Source organism: Balaenoptera musculus, chromosome 4, assembly GCF_009873245.2.
Source record: "Balaenoptera musculus isolate JJ_BM4_2016_0621 chromosome 4, mBalMus1.pri.v3, whole genome shotgun sequence".
NCBI classification, from domain to species: domain Eukaryota; kingdom Metazoa; phylum Chordata; class Mammalia; order Artiodactyla; family Balaenopteridae; genus Balaenoptera; species Balaenoptera musculus.
The window spans coordinates 72513264-72533533 of record NC_045788.1 but is presented as its reverse complement, the minus strand read 5'-3'; the positions used below and the strand labels follow the sequence as shown (position 1 = coordinate 72533533).

Sequence of the window (20270 nt, the reverse complement as noted above, 5' to 3'; positions counted from 1 at the left end):
TTAATTTTTTAAAATAAATAAGAAAAATTATTAAGAAAAAAATTTTTTTAATTTTTTAAAATAAAAATAAGAAAAAAATTATTAAAACATTTATTAAGAAAAAAAATTTTTTTTTTAAGTAAAAAAAAAAAACGGACGGACCGAACCCTAGGGACAAATGGTGAAAGCAAAGCTATACAGACAAAATCTCACACAGAAGCATACACATACACACTCACAAAAAAAGGAAAAGGGGAAAAAATAGTGCATCCTGCTCCCAAAGTCCACCTCCTCAATTTGGGATGATTCGTTGTCTATTCAGATATTCAACAGATGCAGGTACATCAAGTTGTTTGTGGAGCTTTAATCTGCTGCTTCTGAGGCTGCTGGAAGAAATTTCCCTTTCTCTTTTTTTTTTTTAATAAATTTTATTTCTTAATTTATTATTATTATTATTATTTTTAGTTGTGTTGGATTTTCGTTTCTGTGCGTGGGCTTCCTCTAGTTGTGGCAAGCGGGAGCCACTCTTCATCGCAGTGCACGGGCCTCTCACTGTCACGGCCTCTCTTGTTGTGGAGCACAGGCTCCAGACGCGCAGGCTCAGTAGTTGTGGCTCACGGGTCCAGTTGCTCCGCGGCATGTGGGATCTTCCCAGACCAGGGCTCGAACCCGTGTCCCCTGCATTAGCAGGCAGATTCTCAACCACTGCGCCACGAGGGAAGCCCCCCTTTCTCTTTGTTTGCACAGCTCCCAGTTCAGCTTTGGATTTGGACCTGCCTGTGCGTGTACGTTGCCTGAGGGCATCTGTTCTTCGCTAAGACAGGACGGGGTTAAAGGAGCAGCTGATTAGGGGGCTCTGGCTCACCCAGGCCGGGGGGAGGGAGGGGTACGGAGGAGGCGGGGCGAGCCTCAGCGGCCTGAGGCGCACCCTGCGTTCTCCCAGGGAAGTTGTCCCTGGATCACGGGACCCTGGCAGTGGCGGGCTGCACAGGCTCCCAGGAGGGGCGGTGTGGTTAGTGACCTGTGCTTGCACACAGGCTTCTTGGTGGCGGCAGCAGCAGCCTTAGCGTTTCATGCCCGTCTCTGTGGTCCGCGTGATAGCCGCGGCTCGCGCCCGTCTCTGGAGCTCATTTAGGCGGCGCTCTGAATCCCTTCTCCTCGCGCACCAGGAAACAAAGAGGGAAGAAAATGTCTCTTGCCTGTTCGGCAGCTCCAGACCTTTTCCCGGATTCCACCCTTTCAGGCTGTGTTCACGCCGCCAACCCCAGTCCTCTCCCTGCGATCTGACCCCCGAAGCCCAAGCCTCAGCTCCCGGCCCCCGCCTGCCCTGGCGGGTGAGCAGACAAGCCTCTCGGGCTGGTGAGTGCTGCTCGGCACCGATCCTCCGTGCGGGAATCTCTCCGCTTTGCCCTCCGCACCCCTGTGGCTGCGCTCTCCTCCGTGGCTCCGAAGCTTCCCCCCTCTGCCACCCACAGTCTCCGCCCGCGAAGGGGCTTCCTAGTGTGTGGAAACCTTTCCTCCTTCACAGCTCCCTCCCACTGGTGCAGGTCCCGTCCCTATTCTTTTGTCTCTGTTATTTCTTTTTTCTTTTGCCCTACCCAGGTACTTGGGGAGTTTCTTGCCTTTTGTGAGGTCTGACGTCTTCTGCCAGCGTTCAGTGGGTGTTGTATAGGAGCAGTTCCACGTGTAGATGTATTTCTGATGTATCTGTGGGGAGGAAGGTGATCTCCCCGTCTTACTCTTCCGCCATCTTGCCCAGACCCCCCTATTCTTAGTTTTTTAAGGAACCTCCATACTGTTCTCCATACTGGCTGTACCATTTACATTCCCACCAACAGTGTATGAGGGTTCCCTTTTCTCCACACCCTCTCCAGCACTTACTGTTTGTAGGCTTTTTGATCATGGCCATTCTGACTGGTGTGAGGTGATACATCATTGTAATTTTGATTTGCATTTTTCTAATAATTAGCCATGTTGAGCATCTTTTTTTCTTTTTTAATATTTATTTATTTATTTGACTGCATTGGGTCTTATTTGAGGCACACGGGATCTTCGTTGCCACTTGTGGGATCTTTAGTTGAGGCATGTGGGATCTAGTTCCCCAAACTGGGATAGAACCCGGGCCCCCTGCATTGGGAGCTTGGAGTCTTAGCCACTGGACCACCAGGGAAGTCCCTTGAGCATCTTTTCATGTGCCTCTTGACCATCTGTACATCTTCTTTGGAGAACTGTCTATTTAGATCTGCCTTTTTATTTTTTTTCTTTTGGCAGCGCCACGCGGCTTGCAGGATCTTAGTTCCCCAACCAGGGATCAAACCTGTTCCCTCTGCAATGGAAGTGCAGAGTCCTAACCACAGGACTGCCAGGGAATTCCTCTGCCCATTTTTTGATTGGGTTGTTTGTTTTTTAGATACTGAGCTGCATGGGCCGTTTATACATTTAGGAGATGAAGCCCTTGTTAGTCACGTCATTATATTTTGTCAGTCACGTCAAATATTTTCTCCCATCTGTAGGTTGTCTTTTGTTTTGTTTATGGTTTCCTTTGCTGTGCAAAAGCTTTTAAGTTTAATTAGGTCCCATTTGTTTATTTTTGCTTTTACTTTCATTACTCTAGGAGGTGGATCCAAAAAGATACTACTGTAATTTATGTGAAAGAGTGTTCTGCCTATGTTTTCCTCTAAGGGTTTTATAGTACCTGGTCTTACATTTAGGTCTTAATCCATTTTGAGTGTATTTTTGTGTAGTGTGTTTGAGAATGTTCTAATTTCATTCTTTTACATGTAGCTGTCCAGTTTTCCCAGCACCACTTATTGAAGAGACTGTATAATCCCTGCTTTTGAATTGCTTTAAGTCTTGGGCAGGAACACACTTAAAATAATAATTAATGATGCACAGTTGTAATTCATTGCCAAAGAATGGTCTGATATGTTAATATAATTTAAAAAATATGAGATGAAGGGTTGTTAGTAAACTTGGATTCTGGTCTTAGTTCTGTTAATAATTAAATTTGTGTGACTTCAGGCAAACTGCTTACATTTTGGTGAGTCAGATTCTTCACAAATAAAATAAGGAAGGTGGACCAAATGAATTCCATTCCAACTTTAATACTCTCTGGATTTATATTCCTGTGTAACTTGCATTCAGAGGATGTGAGGGGTCTTTTTGAACAGGGACAGACAGGCATGACCTTACATAGGAAATAATTTTTACTGAGCATTTGGTTGGGTAGAGAAGAGGATGAAGAAAATTTAAGAATGGAGAAATGTATACCCAAAGATGATTTAGGCCAGGAAAGTCTTTGGTATATTTGGGGAACATGAAGTATAGTATTTATGTGCGCTCATGTGAGATCAGATTGATTTGGTAGTAAATGGCCCTAAATGGCAGTAGCTGCTGAGGAACGTATAGCCAGGGAGAGTGTTATCATGTGTTATTTTTAGTCAACCAATTTTAACTTCTTTGTCTAAACAAAAGCTGAATGTATAGAAACTCTTTGGGAAGCTAGTTAGGGCTTCTTCTGACCTTTTCCTCTGAATAGCAGCTGAAGACAGATTCACTAGAGAAATCATGAGATGAAGGGATCAAGTCCTCAGCTTAGCTAGTGGCAGAGTAATCAATGTTTTATCAAGGGTCATGCTTTTATTTACTACCATCTAATCACTTATGAGGGGGGTTCCCTGGAGGCACAGTGGTTGAGAATCTGCCTGCCAATGCAGGGGACACGGGTTCGAGCCCTGGTCTGGGAAGATCCCACATGCCGCGGAGCAACTGGGCCCGTGAGCCACAATTACTGAGCCTGTGCTCCGCAACAAGAGAGGCCACGATAATGAGAGGCCCGCGCACCGCGATGAAGAGTGGCCCCCACTTGCCGCAACTAGAGAAAGCCCTTGCACAGAAACGAAGACCCAACACAGCCATAAATAAATAAATAAGTAAATAAAAATTTTTAAAAAAATCACTTATGAGGCATATTACTTAGAATTATTGCCGTCATATTTGTCATTTTGAGTAATTTCATTAGGGACATCTGTGACCTATAAAATTTAGATTTTGTTCAGACACGTGTTGCCTAATAGGGTGTGTCGTGTTAATTGGGATTTCCTTGAGACATAAGCTAATTTAACTTATAATGTAGATAAAGAAGAAAGTTCTGAAACAAATAATGTATTAGCTCCTCTTTAGTTTTATTGGACTGAATTTGTGCAGAAAATTTTAAATATTACTGCACAGTATATTAAATAAAGCAGTAAAGCAATTTTTTTGAATAACCAGAGTATAAGGAAAGGCTGTGTTCTGAAAGTTGCCTGTTAGTGTTGTTTGCTTAGAATTTGGTGGTGGTATTTTTCCTATAAATGACAGTCTCTCTGGCTGACATCTTTCTGGTTTTTGTTACAAAAAACAGTGTGGTAATTACTATGACATATGTATAGATTTTGAACCATTTTCAAGATTTGATTAGGTTTTTGTGCCCCAGATTGGAAATCAAGCCATTGGTTACCTTTTACCTTTCCTATGTCAAAATGTGTTCTGTAGAGTATTGGAGGAAATAAATATGGGTCTTCTGCTGCCTCAGTAGCACATCAGAAAAGAATTGGGACTATGAGGGTGAAGTATGGAGCTGGGGGTAAACTCTAAAGCAGCAGTTCTCAAAGAGTGATCTGTGGTACCCTTGGGGGTCTGTGAGTCAAAACCTATTTTTCATGATAATACTAAGGTGTTCTTTGCCTTTTTACACTGTGTGACATTTGCATTGATGATGCAAAAGCAGAGTGGTGGGTAAAACTGACTGTACTTTAATACAACTCATTCAAGGCAATAGCTATGTGCTTGTAGTTTTTATTTTTAAAAGCCAGTTTCACTTAAGAATGTACTTGAAACAATAAAATTACTAATCTTATTATATCTTTACTTTTGAGTTTACTTTTAAAGTATTTTGTATAGCAAAATGGGAAGTACTCACAAGGTACTTATGAAGTATGAAATGGTTGTCTTACAGAAAACCACTTATATGATTGAGCTTAAAAAGGCCCCGTTTCCTGGAACACCATTTTTATTTGAAAGAACGACTGGCCCACTGAACAACTCTGGTTGTTCAGACTTAGGTATTTGGCAGACATTTTCTTGAAAATGAATGAAGTGACAGAATTCGTTGTTAATTGATAAAATTTAAATTTTCAAATGAAAATTAGAGTGTTAGAAAACTTGTATTCACTTTCTTGAGTTTGACAGGTTCCCAGTACCTAGACTTTTCTGATGAGATCAGTGGTGATATTAATGAATGTGATTTTATTTTTATTGTATAATGAAGTGTAAACATTGGAATATCTTAATAATTGAATGAGCCAATACTTTCCAGATAATCAATTCATGACATTACAAAATTCATTAATGGGTAAAATATCCATTCAAAGTGTAAGAGAAATCAATGGATTTAATGTAACACAGTACAAAAAATTTATTGCTGTGGTTTCAGAGTCCATAGCTAACCTTATGAAGGTTGAGTTTGGTGTAGTATCAAAGAAGAATATCCACAATTATCTGAAAGCTATTAAAATACTCCCTTTTCCAGCTACATATCTGTGTAAGACCAGATTTTCTTCATATACTTCAACCAAAACATAACACAATAAATTGAATGCAGAAGCAGATATGAGAATCCAACTGTCTTCTACTAAGCCAGACATTTAAAAGATTTGCAGAAAAGTAAACTAATGCCACTCTTGTCACTATATTCTGTTTTGGAAAATGTTATTTTTCATAAAAATGTTATTTATGAATAACATTGTAATGTAATGGGTTTAATGAAATAAATACTTAAATAACTTATTTTAATTTCTTATAGTGAATATAGATAGATAGAACGCACATAAACAAAAATTGAGATCCTCAGTAATTTTTAAGAGTGTGAAGGGGTCTTGAGGCCAAAATGTTTTGAGAACTGCTGCTTTGAAGAAACAAAGTGGCTTTTAATATGCATGTGTTGAGAACAAATGTTGATAAAGGGCATAACCTAACTTAAATATGTATGTGCTGATCTTTCCCAGTAGATTATGAACTCTTGGAGAAGAATTAAGTCCTCTTTTCTTTTCTCCAACTTCTAGCATAGAATCTTATAAATAATAATATCATGATAGTAATAGTAGCAGCCTTCAATTATTAACTCATTTAATCTTTATGAGCTAAATATTATTAATTCCTATCCTAAATTGAGATATAATTCACATAGCTGAAATTTACCATTTTAAAGTGTACAGTTCAGTGGTTTTAATATATTCACAAGGTTGTTCAACTGTTACCAGTGTCTAATTCCAGAATATTTTCATTCCTCCAAAGTCACATCCCATTCCCCTCACTGTCTAGCAACCACTAATCTACTCTCTGTCTCTGTGGATTTGCCTGTTCTAGACATTTCATGTAAATGGAATCTTATAATTTGTGGTCTTTTTGTGTCAGGCTTTTTTCACTTATATTTTCAAGGTTTATTTCATGTTGTAGCATGTATCAGTACTTGACTCCTTTTTGTGGCCAAACAGTATTCCATTGTATAGATATGACATATTTTGTCTGTCTGTTCATCCGTTGATAATTTGGTTGTTTTCCTTTTTCGGCTATCACGAATAATGCTGCTGTGAACATTCATATGTAAGTTTTTGTGCGGACATGTGTTTTCAATTCTCTTAGGCATATACTGGAAGTGAAGTTGCTAGGTCATATGGTAGGTTACTCTATATTTAACCTTTTGAGGAATTTATTCCTTTTTTAATAGAGTTCTTATTTTTGAATAATTTTAGACTTACAGAAGAGTTGCAAAGATAGTAGATTTCCTGTATAACTATCACCCATCTTCCCCTAATAGTAACATTACATAAACCATAAAATGTATCTCAAAGCAAAGACGCCAACACTAGTACATTATTATTAACTAAATTGTAGATTTTATTTGGATTTCACCAGTTTTTCCACTGATGTCTTTTTTTCAGTTCCAGGATACCACATTGTCATGTCTCCTTAGCCTCCTCTGTTCTATGACAACTTCTCAATCCGTCTTTGTTTTTCATGTCCTTGATGGTTTTGAGACGTGTTGGTCAGGAATTTTGTAGGATGTCCCTCAATTTGGGTTTATCTGATTTTTTCCCCCATGATTAGTTATGGGTTTGGGGAAGAATACCACAGAGGTGAATTGTGCTCCTCATCACATTACGTCAGGAGATTAATGATGTCATTGTGACTTATCACTGGTGATGTTAACCTTGATCACTTGGTTAATGCCAGATTTTTCCATTGTGGTGTTATTTTCCCCTTTCCATACTCTTTTCTTTGGAAATGAGTCACTAACTCTAGCCTACACTCAAATGGGGAGGGAAGTTAAGTTCCAACTCCTAGAAGGGAATGTATCTACATATATATTATTTGGAATTCTTTTGTAAGGAAGATTTGTCCCCCCGCTGCATTTTATTTATGTATTCAGTATTTTTGTATCGATATGAATTATGTATATTTATTTTATACTTTGGATTATATACTACTTTATTAATTTTATTGCTCAAATCATTCCAGTATTGGCTTTTGGGAACTCTTTCCTGTGTCCTTTTGACATGCTATCATGCTTTATAAGTACTTGCTTATCTTCTGACACTGTAAGACTCTATAGACTCATCTTGTATTTTCCCTGTCCAGGCCTAGAACCAGCCATTTCTCTAAGAAACTCTGAGTCACAGTTTAGTCCTAAGGTCACACACTTAAGTAAATGATGGAACTAGGATTCCAACCAAAGCAATCTGATTCCACAACCCAGTACCAGACAACATGCAGCTGAAGGTGCATTGCCAATTTCTAGTTATGTTCCATTTATGAGCCAGCCTTAAGGATAGAATTTGTAGTCAGTTTATACTAAATAATTATTGTGCCCAGTTTTATATTGATTTTTTTTTAACCACAGCTATGCTGATTATTATCAAGTTTAAAAATTACTTATTAATCACAGATAACCACTGTTAATGTTTTGGTGCATTTCCTTCTGTAAATGCATGCAAATGTATTTTGGAATTTTGTTATCCTGATTTTTAAATAGGAGCAATTCACAGTGTAATCAAAATCTAAACGTGTAGTTTCTACATTGTAACTGGTGATTAAGATAAAAGTGAGCTACTCTAGGGTTAATCTGTTTTGCCTTAATGTTTGGTCACATAAAAGCTAAATATCTGTCTTGATTTTATCAATTCATCAGGTAATCCACATGATGTGACCAGCTGGTTTGGAAGAATCATCTGACTGTACGTTGTTCACACCACCTTCTTAGATCCCACCCCCATTTCTTCCTTTGAGCACCAGTAGTTTAATTTCACTTCAGGCAGTCTTTCTCATACACAGTTGTAGATCTTTTCTTTCTCTCTTCTCCAGCTAGTTACCTCCAGAAATGTTTATTTTCCCCTTTTACCTTCTTTCATTCTTCCTCTTGTAGGCTGAAAAATAACTGTCATATGACATATAAATTATACAGTAGTGCTTTAACATACTCCTATCAAGGGAAACAAAAGCTGTAAGATTTGGCATGGAATTAGGTATAATTCTTCAACCCTCAGTTCTTTTCAAATTATACCTACTATTCTTCAGGTACTAGCATTCAGACTAAATAAAAATCTTCTAAATTATTTTTAATTTTATCTAAAAACAGTTGCATTCTTTTCATTGTACATATACAAAGTTTTGTTCACTTACATGTGTTAAATAATGTTACAATCAAATCAGGATCTAATTATCAATCAAAATCTTGTTTAGTGAGGTATTATTTCCTAACATATATACTTTTGTATTAGAGCTCATCTATAAGTTAGGCATCCCCTCTCCTTCACTGCTGATTTTAAATGTGTGTAATCTACTTTTTTTTAAAGACGTAAAATAGATGTGTGTACATATATGTAAACAAGGTTGACATTTCTGCTGAATTAGCCATGTGGATAAGGAGGGTAACTTGACGGCCTGGACAGGGCATCACAGGATGACAGAACCTTGGGATTTGGCCAAACTCTGGATTTACTTTTGTTAGTGTTCCCAGACTTGAAGGGACTAACGTATGTAGTTAGATGGTCAGATTTTCAGAGAAACCAAATATTGTATCAGTGGCACGTTCCTATCCTTTACGAAAGTCTATATTGAGGTTAAGTTGTAATGACAAAGCTAGCAAGCATGGAATCAGTTTGGAGGCTATTGGTTGATATTTTTAGTAGCAAGCATCCTATCTCTGCTCTAGAAGTAGACCTATCAGAGACATATATCCTATTATTGGCTGGTCAGGACATAGTCTTCCTCTTCGAATTATTATTTTTTTAAGACTCTATGTTGTCTGTTCATTGGAACATTTACTCTTAGAATCAGTTGAATAGGTGGATATACTCTGATATGTTAGTGTCATCTTGCTTCCCCAAAATTATCATAGTCCTCTTAATGGGATATGACTTTTCAAAGATTCCCTCAGCTAGCCATTTACCAACTTTGTTAGGGGAGATTGCCTATATTGCAACTAACTTCATCTCTTAAGTTTTACAGCTTTAAATGGGTAACATTTTCTAATTTGAAGTTGGGGAGGGAATAAATACTGTTTTGTGCTTGTCCATACTATTTTTTACCTTGTTGTTAACTGTATGTTTTTGCCTGTCTGTTTCAGGCCATATCATAATTGTGAATCATGTCTGATAACGGAGAACTGGAAGACAAGCCTCCAGCACCCCCCGTGCGAATGAGCAGTACCATTTTTAGCACTGGAGGCAAAGACCCTTTGTCAGCCAATCACAGTTTAAAACCTTTGCCCTCTGTTCCAGAGGAAAAAAAGCCCAGGAATAAAATCATCTCTATATTCTCAAGCACAGAGAAAGGTAAATAGCTACTGTGGTTTCAGGAGTCACAGTTATTATTTTATGTTATTGGTTTTGATATCTTTTAAATTAAAGTATAATAAGCTGATATCTTTTATGGTGAGAACAGTAAACATACAATTGATGGTGGTATATAGGCACTATTAGAAAGGCTAGTTTGGAAATTCCCTGGTGGTCCCGTGGTTAGGACTCTGTGCTTTCACTGCTGAGGGTGCGGATTCAATCCCTGGTCAGGGAACTAAGATCCCGCAAGCTGCGCAGCACAGCCAAAAAAAGAAAAAAATAGGAAGGCTAGTTTATTTTAAACTGTAATGGAAAAGAATAAAATGAAAGTTATTGCTCATTCTATTTGTTATGTTCAGTGAATTTCTGTACTCCCCTCCTTCATTTTCTAAGGCTTGGGCCACAGTTCATGGCTTCCTAACATTAATGAGATTCGTGATATTTGAGAAAGACTTGCTATTAGAAGAATGGAAATATAAAGTCTACAGTCTCCTGTCTGAAATCTCAGGAGCCAACTGTGGCTTGGAATTAAGAGTTTTTCTGACTTTTGAGTAGTAGTAATGCTGTCTTTTTTTTTTTTTTTTTTTTTATTTTTGGCTGTGTTGGGTCTTCGTTGTTGCGCATGGGGTCTCTCTAGTTGCAGCGAGCGTGGGCTGCTCTTCATTGTGGTGTGTGGCCTTCTCACTGCGGTGGCTTCTCTTGTTGCAGAGCACAGGCTCTAGAGCACAGAGCTTCAGTAGTTGTGGCTCACGGGCTTAGTTGCTCCGTGGCATGTGGGATCTTCCCGGACCAGGGCTCGAACCCGTGTCCCCTTTGTTAGTAGGCGGACTCTTAACCACTGCGCCAGTAGGGAAGGCCCCAGTAATGCTGTCTTTTTATAATGTGTTTGTAATACCCTGAGATTCATCTGAGGCAACACTCAGTAATCAACACATAAATGGGTCTTCCATAAACAAGAGTCTAGTCCAGTGTTTCTCATCCTCAGTAAGATAGACATTTGGGGGCCAAATAATGCCTTGTTGCAGGGATCTGTCCTGTGCACTATAGGATGTTAAGCACCATTTCTAGCTTTTACCTGCTAGATGTTAGTAAGTAGCACCTCCTACCCAGTTGTGACAACTGAAAATGTCTCCAGACATTGCCAGATACCCCTGTGGGGCAAAATTGCCTCCAGTTAAGAACCACTGGTCTAGTTACACAAAGTAGAATAAAAACTATAAATAGTCTCACATAAATTGAATTCACTAAATTTGTTTTGGTGCCAAACCTAAAGAAAGAACTTTTGGTTTTCAGAGAGCTTTATGGATTTTAGAATTGGATAAGGGATTATGGACTGTAATGGATTTTAGAATAAAGGTTAGGGATTAGTTTGTTTTATTATATTAAGCATGACAGTATGGCTCTGACAGCTAGTAATATATATAAGTAGAGGTAAAGATATTTTTCCACTTACATATGTCTAAGTTTACATGGAGAGGTAAACCCTAGTGGAAGAAAACAGTGCTTTGTATATAATAATAAATACACATTTAATTTGAGAGTTGAAAATACATAATCAATGAAAATTTGAATGAGGCAATATAGTTAATATTAATAGAGAATCAAGTCTTAGAGAATTTAGATATGCCGGCAGGATATAATCATTGAACAGTTGAAAAACTGTTCATTTTAGTGTATATCTCTTGTTTCTAATTTTCCTCTTATTTTTAAGATTTCATGTGAGCTTGTAACTGAAAAGCCTCATGAAAGTATGTTTTTTAAGTTTATTTAACAGAAGTGGTAGCATGTGTATTCGACGTGTTTGAGAATGAAAACTGTACATACTTAGACTGGATTAAATAAAAGATAAAGGGGGAAATCAGGAAATGAACCAAAAAGTACACGTGGGAAGAAGGCAGAAAAAGTGGATGTGTTGGAGAGCACTAAATTATAATCTTCCGTAGTAGTAAATCAGTGTATTTAAAGTAAGAAAACCTAAAAATGGCAGTGTAAACACAGTATTTATAATTACGGAGATTAGAAAAAAATTTATGGTGGTTAGTTAGTACCAGAAGAAATTGCCCAAAGGGTTGAAATTACTTGCCTATGGAGAGCAGAATGCAAAATTGGGGTAGGAGAATGCTCAAGATAGGATAACAACATGTACTTGGGGACAGCCTTGGAAAGGGGAAGAGAAGAGCACTAAATGAAGGAGAAAGTGTGGACAGTCCAGCACTTTGGGTAAATGGTAGGGTGGTGGGGTTTGTGAGCAAATTGAACACGCATTTACATAAATATAGCAGAGCATGCCTATCTCTCTGATCATATTGAGAATCTTCCAGTTTTACCCTCCTTCATTAACTCCCCTTTCTTTTCTTTTCTCCTAGAAATGTTAATACTTATCAGTGGTGACTAATTCAAGGTCCCCCACTAACAAAGGGAGGGTGAGGGTACCTGGGGGTCCTAGGGAAGGCTCTGATTGCCTTCAGGTTTATCAGCTTTTGAGGTCTGTAATTAACATCTATTAAATTTTTTTTGGTGATTTCTGAAGTCTTTTGTTTTCTTGTGCTTATTATATTCAAGATTTAATAACTTTTTAGTGCTAATCTTAAAACTTTACAAGCTCTTTAAAAAAAAAAAAACAAAACTTTGCCTTTCTTATCCAATTCCTTTATTCCTTTCTCTAAAAAATAGAAAATGTCAAACTATACAAAGTGTAACAGTCTAATGAACCTTGTAACCCAGCTTCAACAATTATCATTCTTTCTCCACTTACTTTTTAGGTTAAAATTACATATATTGAAATGCATGAAAATTAGCTACGGTTTTGACAAATGGACAGACCTGTGTAAGCCATAATCATTATCCCCCTATCACATTAGGCACCACTTCCATCTCCCTGGAAAACTCTTTCACATCGTGTCCCAAATAGTCTACTCCTCCCCCACCTTTGGGAAACTTCTGTCTGATTTTTCACCTTTGATCAGTTCAGCCTGTTTTAGAACTTTATATAAATAGAATTTTGCTTTAATTTTTTAGTTTTGTCGTGACATCATACACAAAAGAGTGTAGTATACATAATGTATATATTTTAATAAACACCCTTGTACCCACCACCCAACATAGAATTTTACCAGTATGCCCTGAAGTCCCCATCAGCCACACCCCATCCTACCCCTCCCCTTCCTCCTTCTCCTCCCCCGACAATATCTACCATCCTGAATTTTGCACTTTTTATTTCTTGCTTTTTATTATAATCTTATGACATAATATCTCCAAATAATATATGGTTTGGGTTTGCCTATTTGGGAACATTTTATAAATGGAATCATACTACAGTATATGCATATTTTCAGGATGTATATTTTCACTCGACCTCATGTTTTTGAGATTTATGTTGATATATATAGCTGTAGTTCTGTTTCACTGCTAATGTTGATATATGTAGCTGTAGTTCATTTTCATTGCTGTACACTAGTACACTGTATAAATAGATGACAGTTTATTTACCTGGTCTCCTATCTATAGACATTTGGATTATTTTCATGAACAATGCTGCTATGGGTAATTTTAAACATATCTCTTGGTGGACATGTGGAAGTATTTTTCTAGGGCAGTGCTTTTCAGACATCAGGTCGTTTTGATTCTAATTGCTTATTAGAATCTCTTGGGAAGCTTAATTAAATAAATCTGTGTCCAAGCTCCATCGCAGACCAATTGAATCAGTCTTCAGGAGCTTACCTGGGCATCAGTTCTGGTTTTGCTTTTAATTTTTTTAATACCTCAGGGGATTCTAATGTGCATCTAATATTAAGAACCACTGCATTAGTGAGTTATGAAATCTATATAGTGGATGACACTAAATGAAATGGAGTATAGAGTTATTGCACACAGTATAAATAGAGTTATTGCAAAAGTTTCATGAAACTTCTGTTTCAGTTGTGTGTATGTAGGGTCAGGATGCAAAATGTATTGATGTGGGTCCTGGCCAAATATTTAAAGGTTGCTCTCAGGTATATACTTAGTAGTAAAATTGCTGGGTTACAGGGTATTCCCATGTTTGACTTGACTAGGTTTATCAAATTACTTTCTAAAGTTTTTTTTTTAATGTTCATTCTCACCCACAGAATACAAATGTTCTATTGCTGAACATCCTTGCCAATTCTTGTATTATGGGATTTTAATTTTTGCCAATTTGGGAGGTGTGAAATGCTATCTCATTGTAGTTTTAATTTGGATTTCCCTGATGACCTGGGAAATTGAGTATCTTTCCATATATTAATTTACTATTCGTTTGTGTTTTCTGTGACATACCTGTTTTTTAGTCCAGTTTTCTGTTGAGTTCTTTTTCCTTAAACATTCCTTATAGTCTATATACTAATCCTTTGTCAGCTATGTGTTATTAAATATAGATTTCCAGGTTGCAGTATGCCTTTTCACCCTTTCAGTGGTATCTTTTGATGAACAGAAGTTATTAATTTTGGTGTAGTTGAATTGATCAGTTCTTTTCCTTTATGTAAAGCTTGAGCTTTTTGTGTTTCAAGAAATTTTTGCCAAACTGGAGGTGATATTTTCTTAGGTTTTCTAAAAGTTTTATAATTTGGCTTTTACAATTTAAACCTTTGAACTATCTGGATTTGGTTTTTGTGTATTTGTAAAGAGAGATTCATTTTCACTTTTTTTTTAAACCAGTGTCCCAGACCATTTATTGAAACTTTTATCATTTCCCCACTAACCTACAGTATTAATTAGCCATTATCCATCAGGTTTCCACGTATGCCAGGATCTGTTTCTGTGTTTTCTGTTTTATTGCATTGGCTCATTTCTCTGTACCTACACTAATACCAGACTGCCTTAATTGTTATAGCTTATAATTCTTAATACTGATAGAGCAAATCTGGTACCATGTGGTTCTTCAGGATCTTCTGACCCTTTGCTCTTCTGTATAAATTTTGGACTTTGCTTATCATGTACTTTTTAAAAAAACCTGTTGATTCTTTGATTAGAATTGCCTTGAATTTGTAGGGCAAGTTGGGGAGAATTGCATTCAGCTTTGTAGTTGAGAGTAGAACATCTGCAGAGTCTCTTTGTGTAGTCTACTTGGAGGGAGATATTTAGGAGTGCGTAATTTTCACTTAGACTGAGAGAGAAAAAGATGTTTGGAGGGTGGGGTGCTCTTTGATACCTCCTATTCCTGGGGCTCTTCTCCCTTCCCAACCCAGCCTCCCACACTTAACCGTTCCTTTCTGGAAGCTAACACCTCTGACAGGGCCTGAACCTTGAGGGTTAGGAATGAGGGTTAGGAATGTGGATGTGTATGCACATTCATGCTTGTATGAATGCAGAAATCCATCTGCAATTTCATCCTCCTGTCTACATCCTGAGCTGCTGTTTCTCTCTCTAGTTTTATCCTAATTGCTTTTCATCTTTGGGCATTCCTCACAGATTTTGTTCCATGGTGAATAAAGAGGTTTGGTGTAGAAGGGGAGAGCTACAATATGTGTTTGGTCTACCACCTTTAAACAGAAGGATAAAAGGGAAAAAATTGTATTTTTATTTTAAAAAATTACAGTGACCCTAAGACCTTTGCCAACTCTAATGTAAAGCCTCATCTAGAGATATTAATTTTGTTCTGCTCAAATTTACATCCCTTATTGCTGTCCTTATTACTAAACAGACAGCCAATATTTTCATTTAAAAAAAAAAGAAAGACTCTAGAGTATCTTCAGTTATTCATTATTGGTTTTCATGTCACTGCAAAAATTAAGAAAATTAGAAATTGTACCTTTTATAACAACTTGACTGAATAAATCTTTTTCATATCCCTGCTAATTATGTATCTTATGCACTCTGTGAGTCATCAGAGATTCCATGATTAGCAAGGCCGATGATATCCCTGCCCTCATGCACTAATAAAAGACTGCAACATATAATTACGAACTGTGAAAAGTGATAATAGGGATAGAGTAAGATGTCTGTTATATCTGGGAAGGCTTCCTAAAGAAGGGATATTAGAGCTGAAGACTGAAGGATGAGTAAGTGAAAATAGGAGGATTTTGATAGTTAAAAAGTATGTTCTATGCCTAGAAAAGAGTTTCAGTGGCCCAGGTACAGGGGGGGATCGTAGCACATTTGTGGAGCTGAGTACGGTCAAGTGTGGTGTGAAAGCACAGAAAAAGAGAGAATAGTAATAGCATGATGTATGTAGGAAACTGCAGGTAGCAGAAGAGGCTAAAGAGGTAGGCAGGGAGCAGTTCATAAAGGGCCTTGTATTCCATGCTACAGAGCTCAGATTTTATCCTGTTTCCTGGGGAACCATTACAAGATTTTAAACAGTGGAAAGACCTGGTCACATTTCTGTCTTAAATAGGCGAGACTAGTAGCTGTCTAGAAAATAGGTTTTGTTGGAGGTCTAAGACTGAAGTTGGAAACTAGTTAGGAGGATTTTGCAGTAGTCCAGGTGAGAAATGGGCTTAACAAGTCTAGTAGTTTGGGTAACGAAATACGAAAATGTCAGTGAGCCATTGTCTTGGCTTATTTTTAAAAGCTCTATTCAGTTAGCTAGTGTTGAATGGTGTGTATTTATAAACTAAAGCAATATTTGTATCTAATTATTCAACCTATATGCACTGTCACCTCTAGTTGGTTATGAAGATGATAGACTTAGAACTGTAAATATTCTTTCTGGTCTAAAAATCTAATTCTAAGATTAATAATAGTAGTCCATACTCCTCTGTCTGTTTCCTAGAGAATACCCTTCTGTGTGATGGAACAAGTTTAGGTCACCAGTTTGAAGCTGTTTTGGGTCAAAAGAACAAAGTAATCAGTAATCACTGATTCTGTTAAACAGAAAAGTCTTCCTTTTAAAGAAATGGGGGCTTTTTTAGCCTTAGACTCTAGCTCAAATGTAGCCTAAGTAGCGGTGGCTTTTAAGGATATGGTAGTGGCATATTTAGGATTCTTTCAAGTACCTTTTGTGCAGCACATCACTCAGGGTACCCACTTCTTAGCTGAAGGTTGCTGCCTGCCTGCTTGTTTTGTTGTCTCATGAAGTTGAAAAATGATGCCAAGAATCCTTTTTTTCCCAGTCCACTAAAAAATTCTGCATTTTTATTAAAAGAAGTTTCTTTCCTTGGTCCATTACCTCCCATCAAGTGATCCAGTTGCTGGGTGGACATCCTGTAGGTAGATGACTGTGGGGTTTTTTTGTTGTTGTTTGTCCATATAGCTCTTGGATTCCAGAGTTATAAAGCAGTGATTCTGTTTACATAGCAATATCCTTCCAGCACATTGTTTGATTTGAGACATGCCTCAGTATCTTTTTGTTTTAGATACTGTTTTTAATATCCCTTTCCTCTCCTACTAGGACTACTAAAATGCAAGGAGTATTTGTGTGTATGTGTGTTATATAAAAACAAATGAAATTAAACAGATTTTTAGGGTATTGTGCTTCAAGTTCTGCTTATTCTATACTCCTAACATATATGAAACTTTCTATTAAATATCTTTAAATTTTTCAAAATTCCCAAGTTGAAAAATATGGCTGGGCCTTAGATACAACAGGAACCGGGAATTCTCTTGCTATATGTCTAGTTTTCCTGCTTTCTGTGTATCTGATCATATTTCTTTCGTATATCAGACTGAGTTTTTTTCTCTGTGTGTTGGGAAATACAGCCCTCAACAGTTCCTGGGCTTTATTTCTTATATTCACCGGTGAGAGACTGATTCTAAGGGTCCTAAGACTGGCTTAGCTTATGTATTCACCCCTGAACCAATCTAATTGTCTGGGAGTGTGTGGGCAACTGTGGCTGACGTGGCTTGAATTAGATGCCTACCTTGGACCAGTCATCTGTAATCAGGGTCATATAAGAAAATGGCATCTTTCCCAACTATGTACATATCAGAAGTGGATACTGAGCAGATTTTTTAAAAAGAAGAAACAAACACTTTTATATAGTGCATGAAATTTTATGTTTTTTTGTCAGCAGTTCAGAGCCGTATAAAGAGTCATCAACTATTAGTTTATAGTTGGTTAATAAATATTTCCTCCTATATGCAGGATACCAAATTAGAAGTCAAGGGACATAATAGAGAAAGTAGAGGGCATGACTTCAGGTTATTCACAGTCTAATGGAATATGAAAGATTGTTTATGAGAGATGTAAATGTGCATTTCAGTAAAGGTAGCAAAGTTTATATTAGGCTTAACAGTTACATTTCCCTCTGCTCCTTTCCATGACCAATGTGTGCTGCCCTCCTACCATAGCCTATTAGGAGAATCTAATGGTTAAACATGCCTCTATTTACTCTCCCTCCCCAGACACAACTAAAATAACAGTAAAAAAAGAATTATTTTTTCTATCACAAGGACAAAGAGAACGGGAGAGGAGACAGTAGTATACAAGAGATTTCAATACATATTTGGAAGAGTGAAGTGGTGGAGAATGGTAACTGACTAAGCAGAACAGAGGAAGACATATCCTAAGTGTTTGCAGAGGGGAATGTTTATGAGAAGTGACCAATTTCCCTTGTAAAAATCTCAGAGGCTCAGGATTTAGAGGTACACAATTGTGTGTGTGTGTGTGTGTGTGTGTGTGTGTGTGTGTGTGTGTGTGGTTGTGTGTAATACATAGGCTGAAAAGGGGTAATTAGTTGAATAGCTCTATAGGATGTGTTGAAGGCCCTCAGGGCCCCTCCTTTATCCCATAGGCATGCAAATATAACTCCATCCTCTGGGGAAACAAAAGAACAAAAAGATATTTATATTTATTTGAGGAGAATTAAATCTGAGAGTCTCCTTATTCTTGTAGAGGAGTCAGAAAAAGGTATAGAACCAAAATGAAAAAGGCAGATTCAGGAAAGTTAACATACTGAACTTCTTTCTTCTGCCCTGCTTTTAGAGCACTTGTACCTTGAGTCAAAGCCCTCAGACAAGAGAATGAACGATTTTTTTCTGGATAAACAGAATGTCCTGGGGAGAAATATTTCAGATACTCCACACCCATCCTCACCTTTAATGAAAAGGCTGACTTATCTCCCAGTTAACTTTTTAATACTTTTCTGTACGAGTAGACAGCAAAGGATCACCAGACATTTGAGCAAAACCCTTAACATAAGAGAGTCCAAAACAACAGGGGGTAAAATGTGAATGTAGAAGAAACAGGGAGGGAAAAAAACCCAATGTATACACACACATAAACTATATAATCTTCAAAGAGAGAAGATAAAGTGCATCCATGAAACAGGAAAAGTATTCTCAGAGAAAAAATGATCAGAGAACAATGAGAAATAATTATTGGAATATCAACAGTTAAGATTATCAACACAAACAAAAGATATCAATAGGCAAAGGATTGGAAGATAGTCAAGAAAATTTTCCCAGATTGTTGAAAGTACAAAGATGGAAAATATGAGAGAAAAGGTAACAGTTACAAGATCAGACCAGGATGGACTTATCTAACTAATAATGACAAAGAAAATAGAAGAAAATAATTAAATAATAGGAAAAATTTTCCAGATCTGAAGAATATGATTTCTAGGTGGAAGCAGCTCACTGAGTGCTCAACACAGTGAATGAATGAAGACCATATCAAATCACATCATCCTGAAGTTTCATTATACCACAGATAAGACAGCAAAACCTGTTATACTTCCACTCAAGATATACTAACAGGGACCAGATTTATTTCCCCACCTAAAAAAACTAAAACACTGGGGAAAAATGTACAAAACAACAGTTTTCAAGACATTGGACATCAGATAGTAAAGGAAAGTGATCCCAAAGAGATGGGAAACAAATGAGTTGAGTCCTATAATTGATGCAGCTTATTGCCTGAAGAGTTTACAGTAATAGGGAGGGACAATTAAGTGGTCTCGTAAAGTTGAAAAACAGAACTGGGAATTTGGGGGTGCCAAAGCTGCTAGTTTGTAGGCAGAGTATCAGAGAGTAAAGAGCTGAACAGAGAGAGAAAGAGATCTGCAGAGGGTCCCCTTTGAGTCTTCAGTAGCACATGTGTGTGAGGAAACTACCCAAAACTGGAGGGAAAAAACCAATGGAAATTATAAAAGGGAACAGCCTTTAAAGCTCACACAGGGCCCAGAATATTTCCTGTTCCCACTATTCAGAGTACAAAATATTGGATAGAGGTCTTGCCTCAGTAGCAGGACAGAATTAGCCCTAGATTAAATGCTGCTCTAGCCCTGCCTAACAAAACTTTAAAAATAATACCTAAAAGGATCAACTGTTTCTAAATTTGTTTCTCTCCTATATGAGTAGACAGCTAAGAATCACCTATCTATGTCCCAGAACAAAGTTCACAAATATTTATAGGAATGCAAAAATATCTGCACCTAACAAGGAAAAAATGTCAGTCTGTTATCCAGTCAATATTTGTAAATAAATATTAGTAAATGAGTAAAAATCCAGTCAATATTTGTA

At 37.4% G+C, this 20270-nt stretch overlaps 1 protein-coding gene across 3 annotated transcripts in view; it reads left to right on the top strand.

Moving 5' to 3' along the window:
* PAK2 (p21 (RAC1) activated kinase 2) overlaps nt 1-20270 on the top strand; it is an 87458-nt gene that overhangs the window by 36400 nt on the left and 30788 nt on the right. For 2 of the 3 annotated variants that reach the window (XM_036850195.1, XM_036850197.1), the window contains exon 2: nt 9644-9851. In XM_036850195.1, the coding sequence (XP_036706090.1) occupies nt 9665-9851 (187 nt within the window). In that variant the 5' untranslated portion in view covers nt 9644-9664. Of the gene's footprint in view, nt 1-8206; nt 8253-9643; nt 9852-20270 lie in introns of all 3 variants that reach the window. The other variant, XM_036850196.1, reaches the window with a different exon arrangement.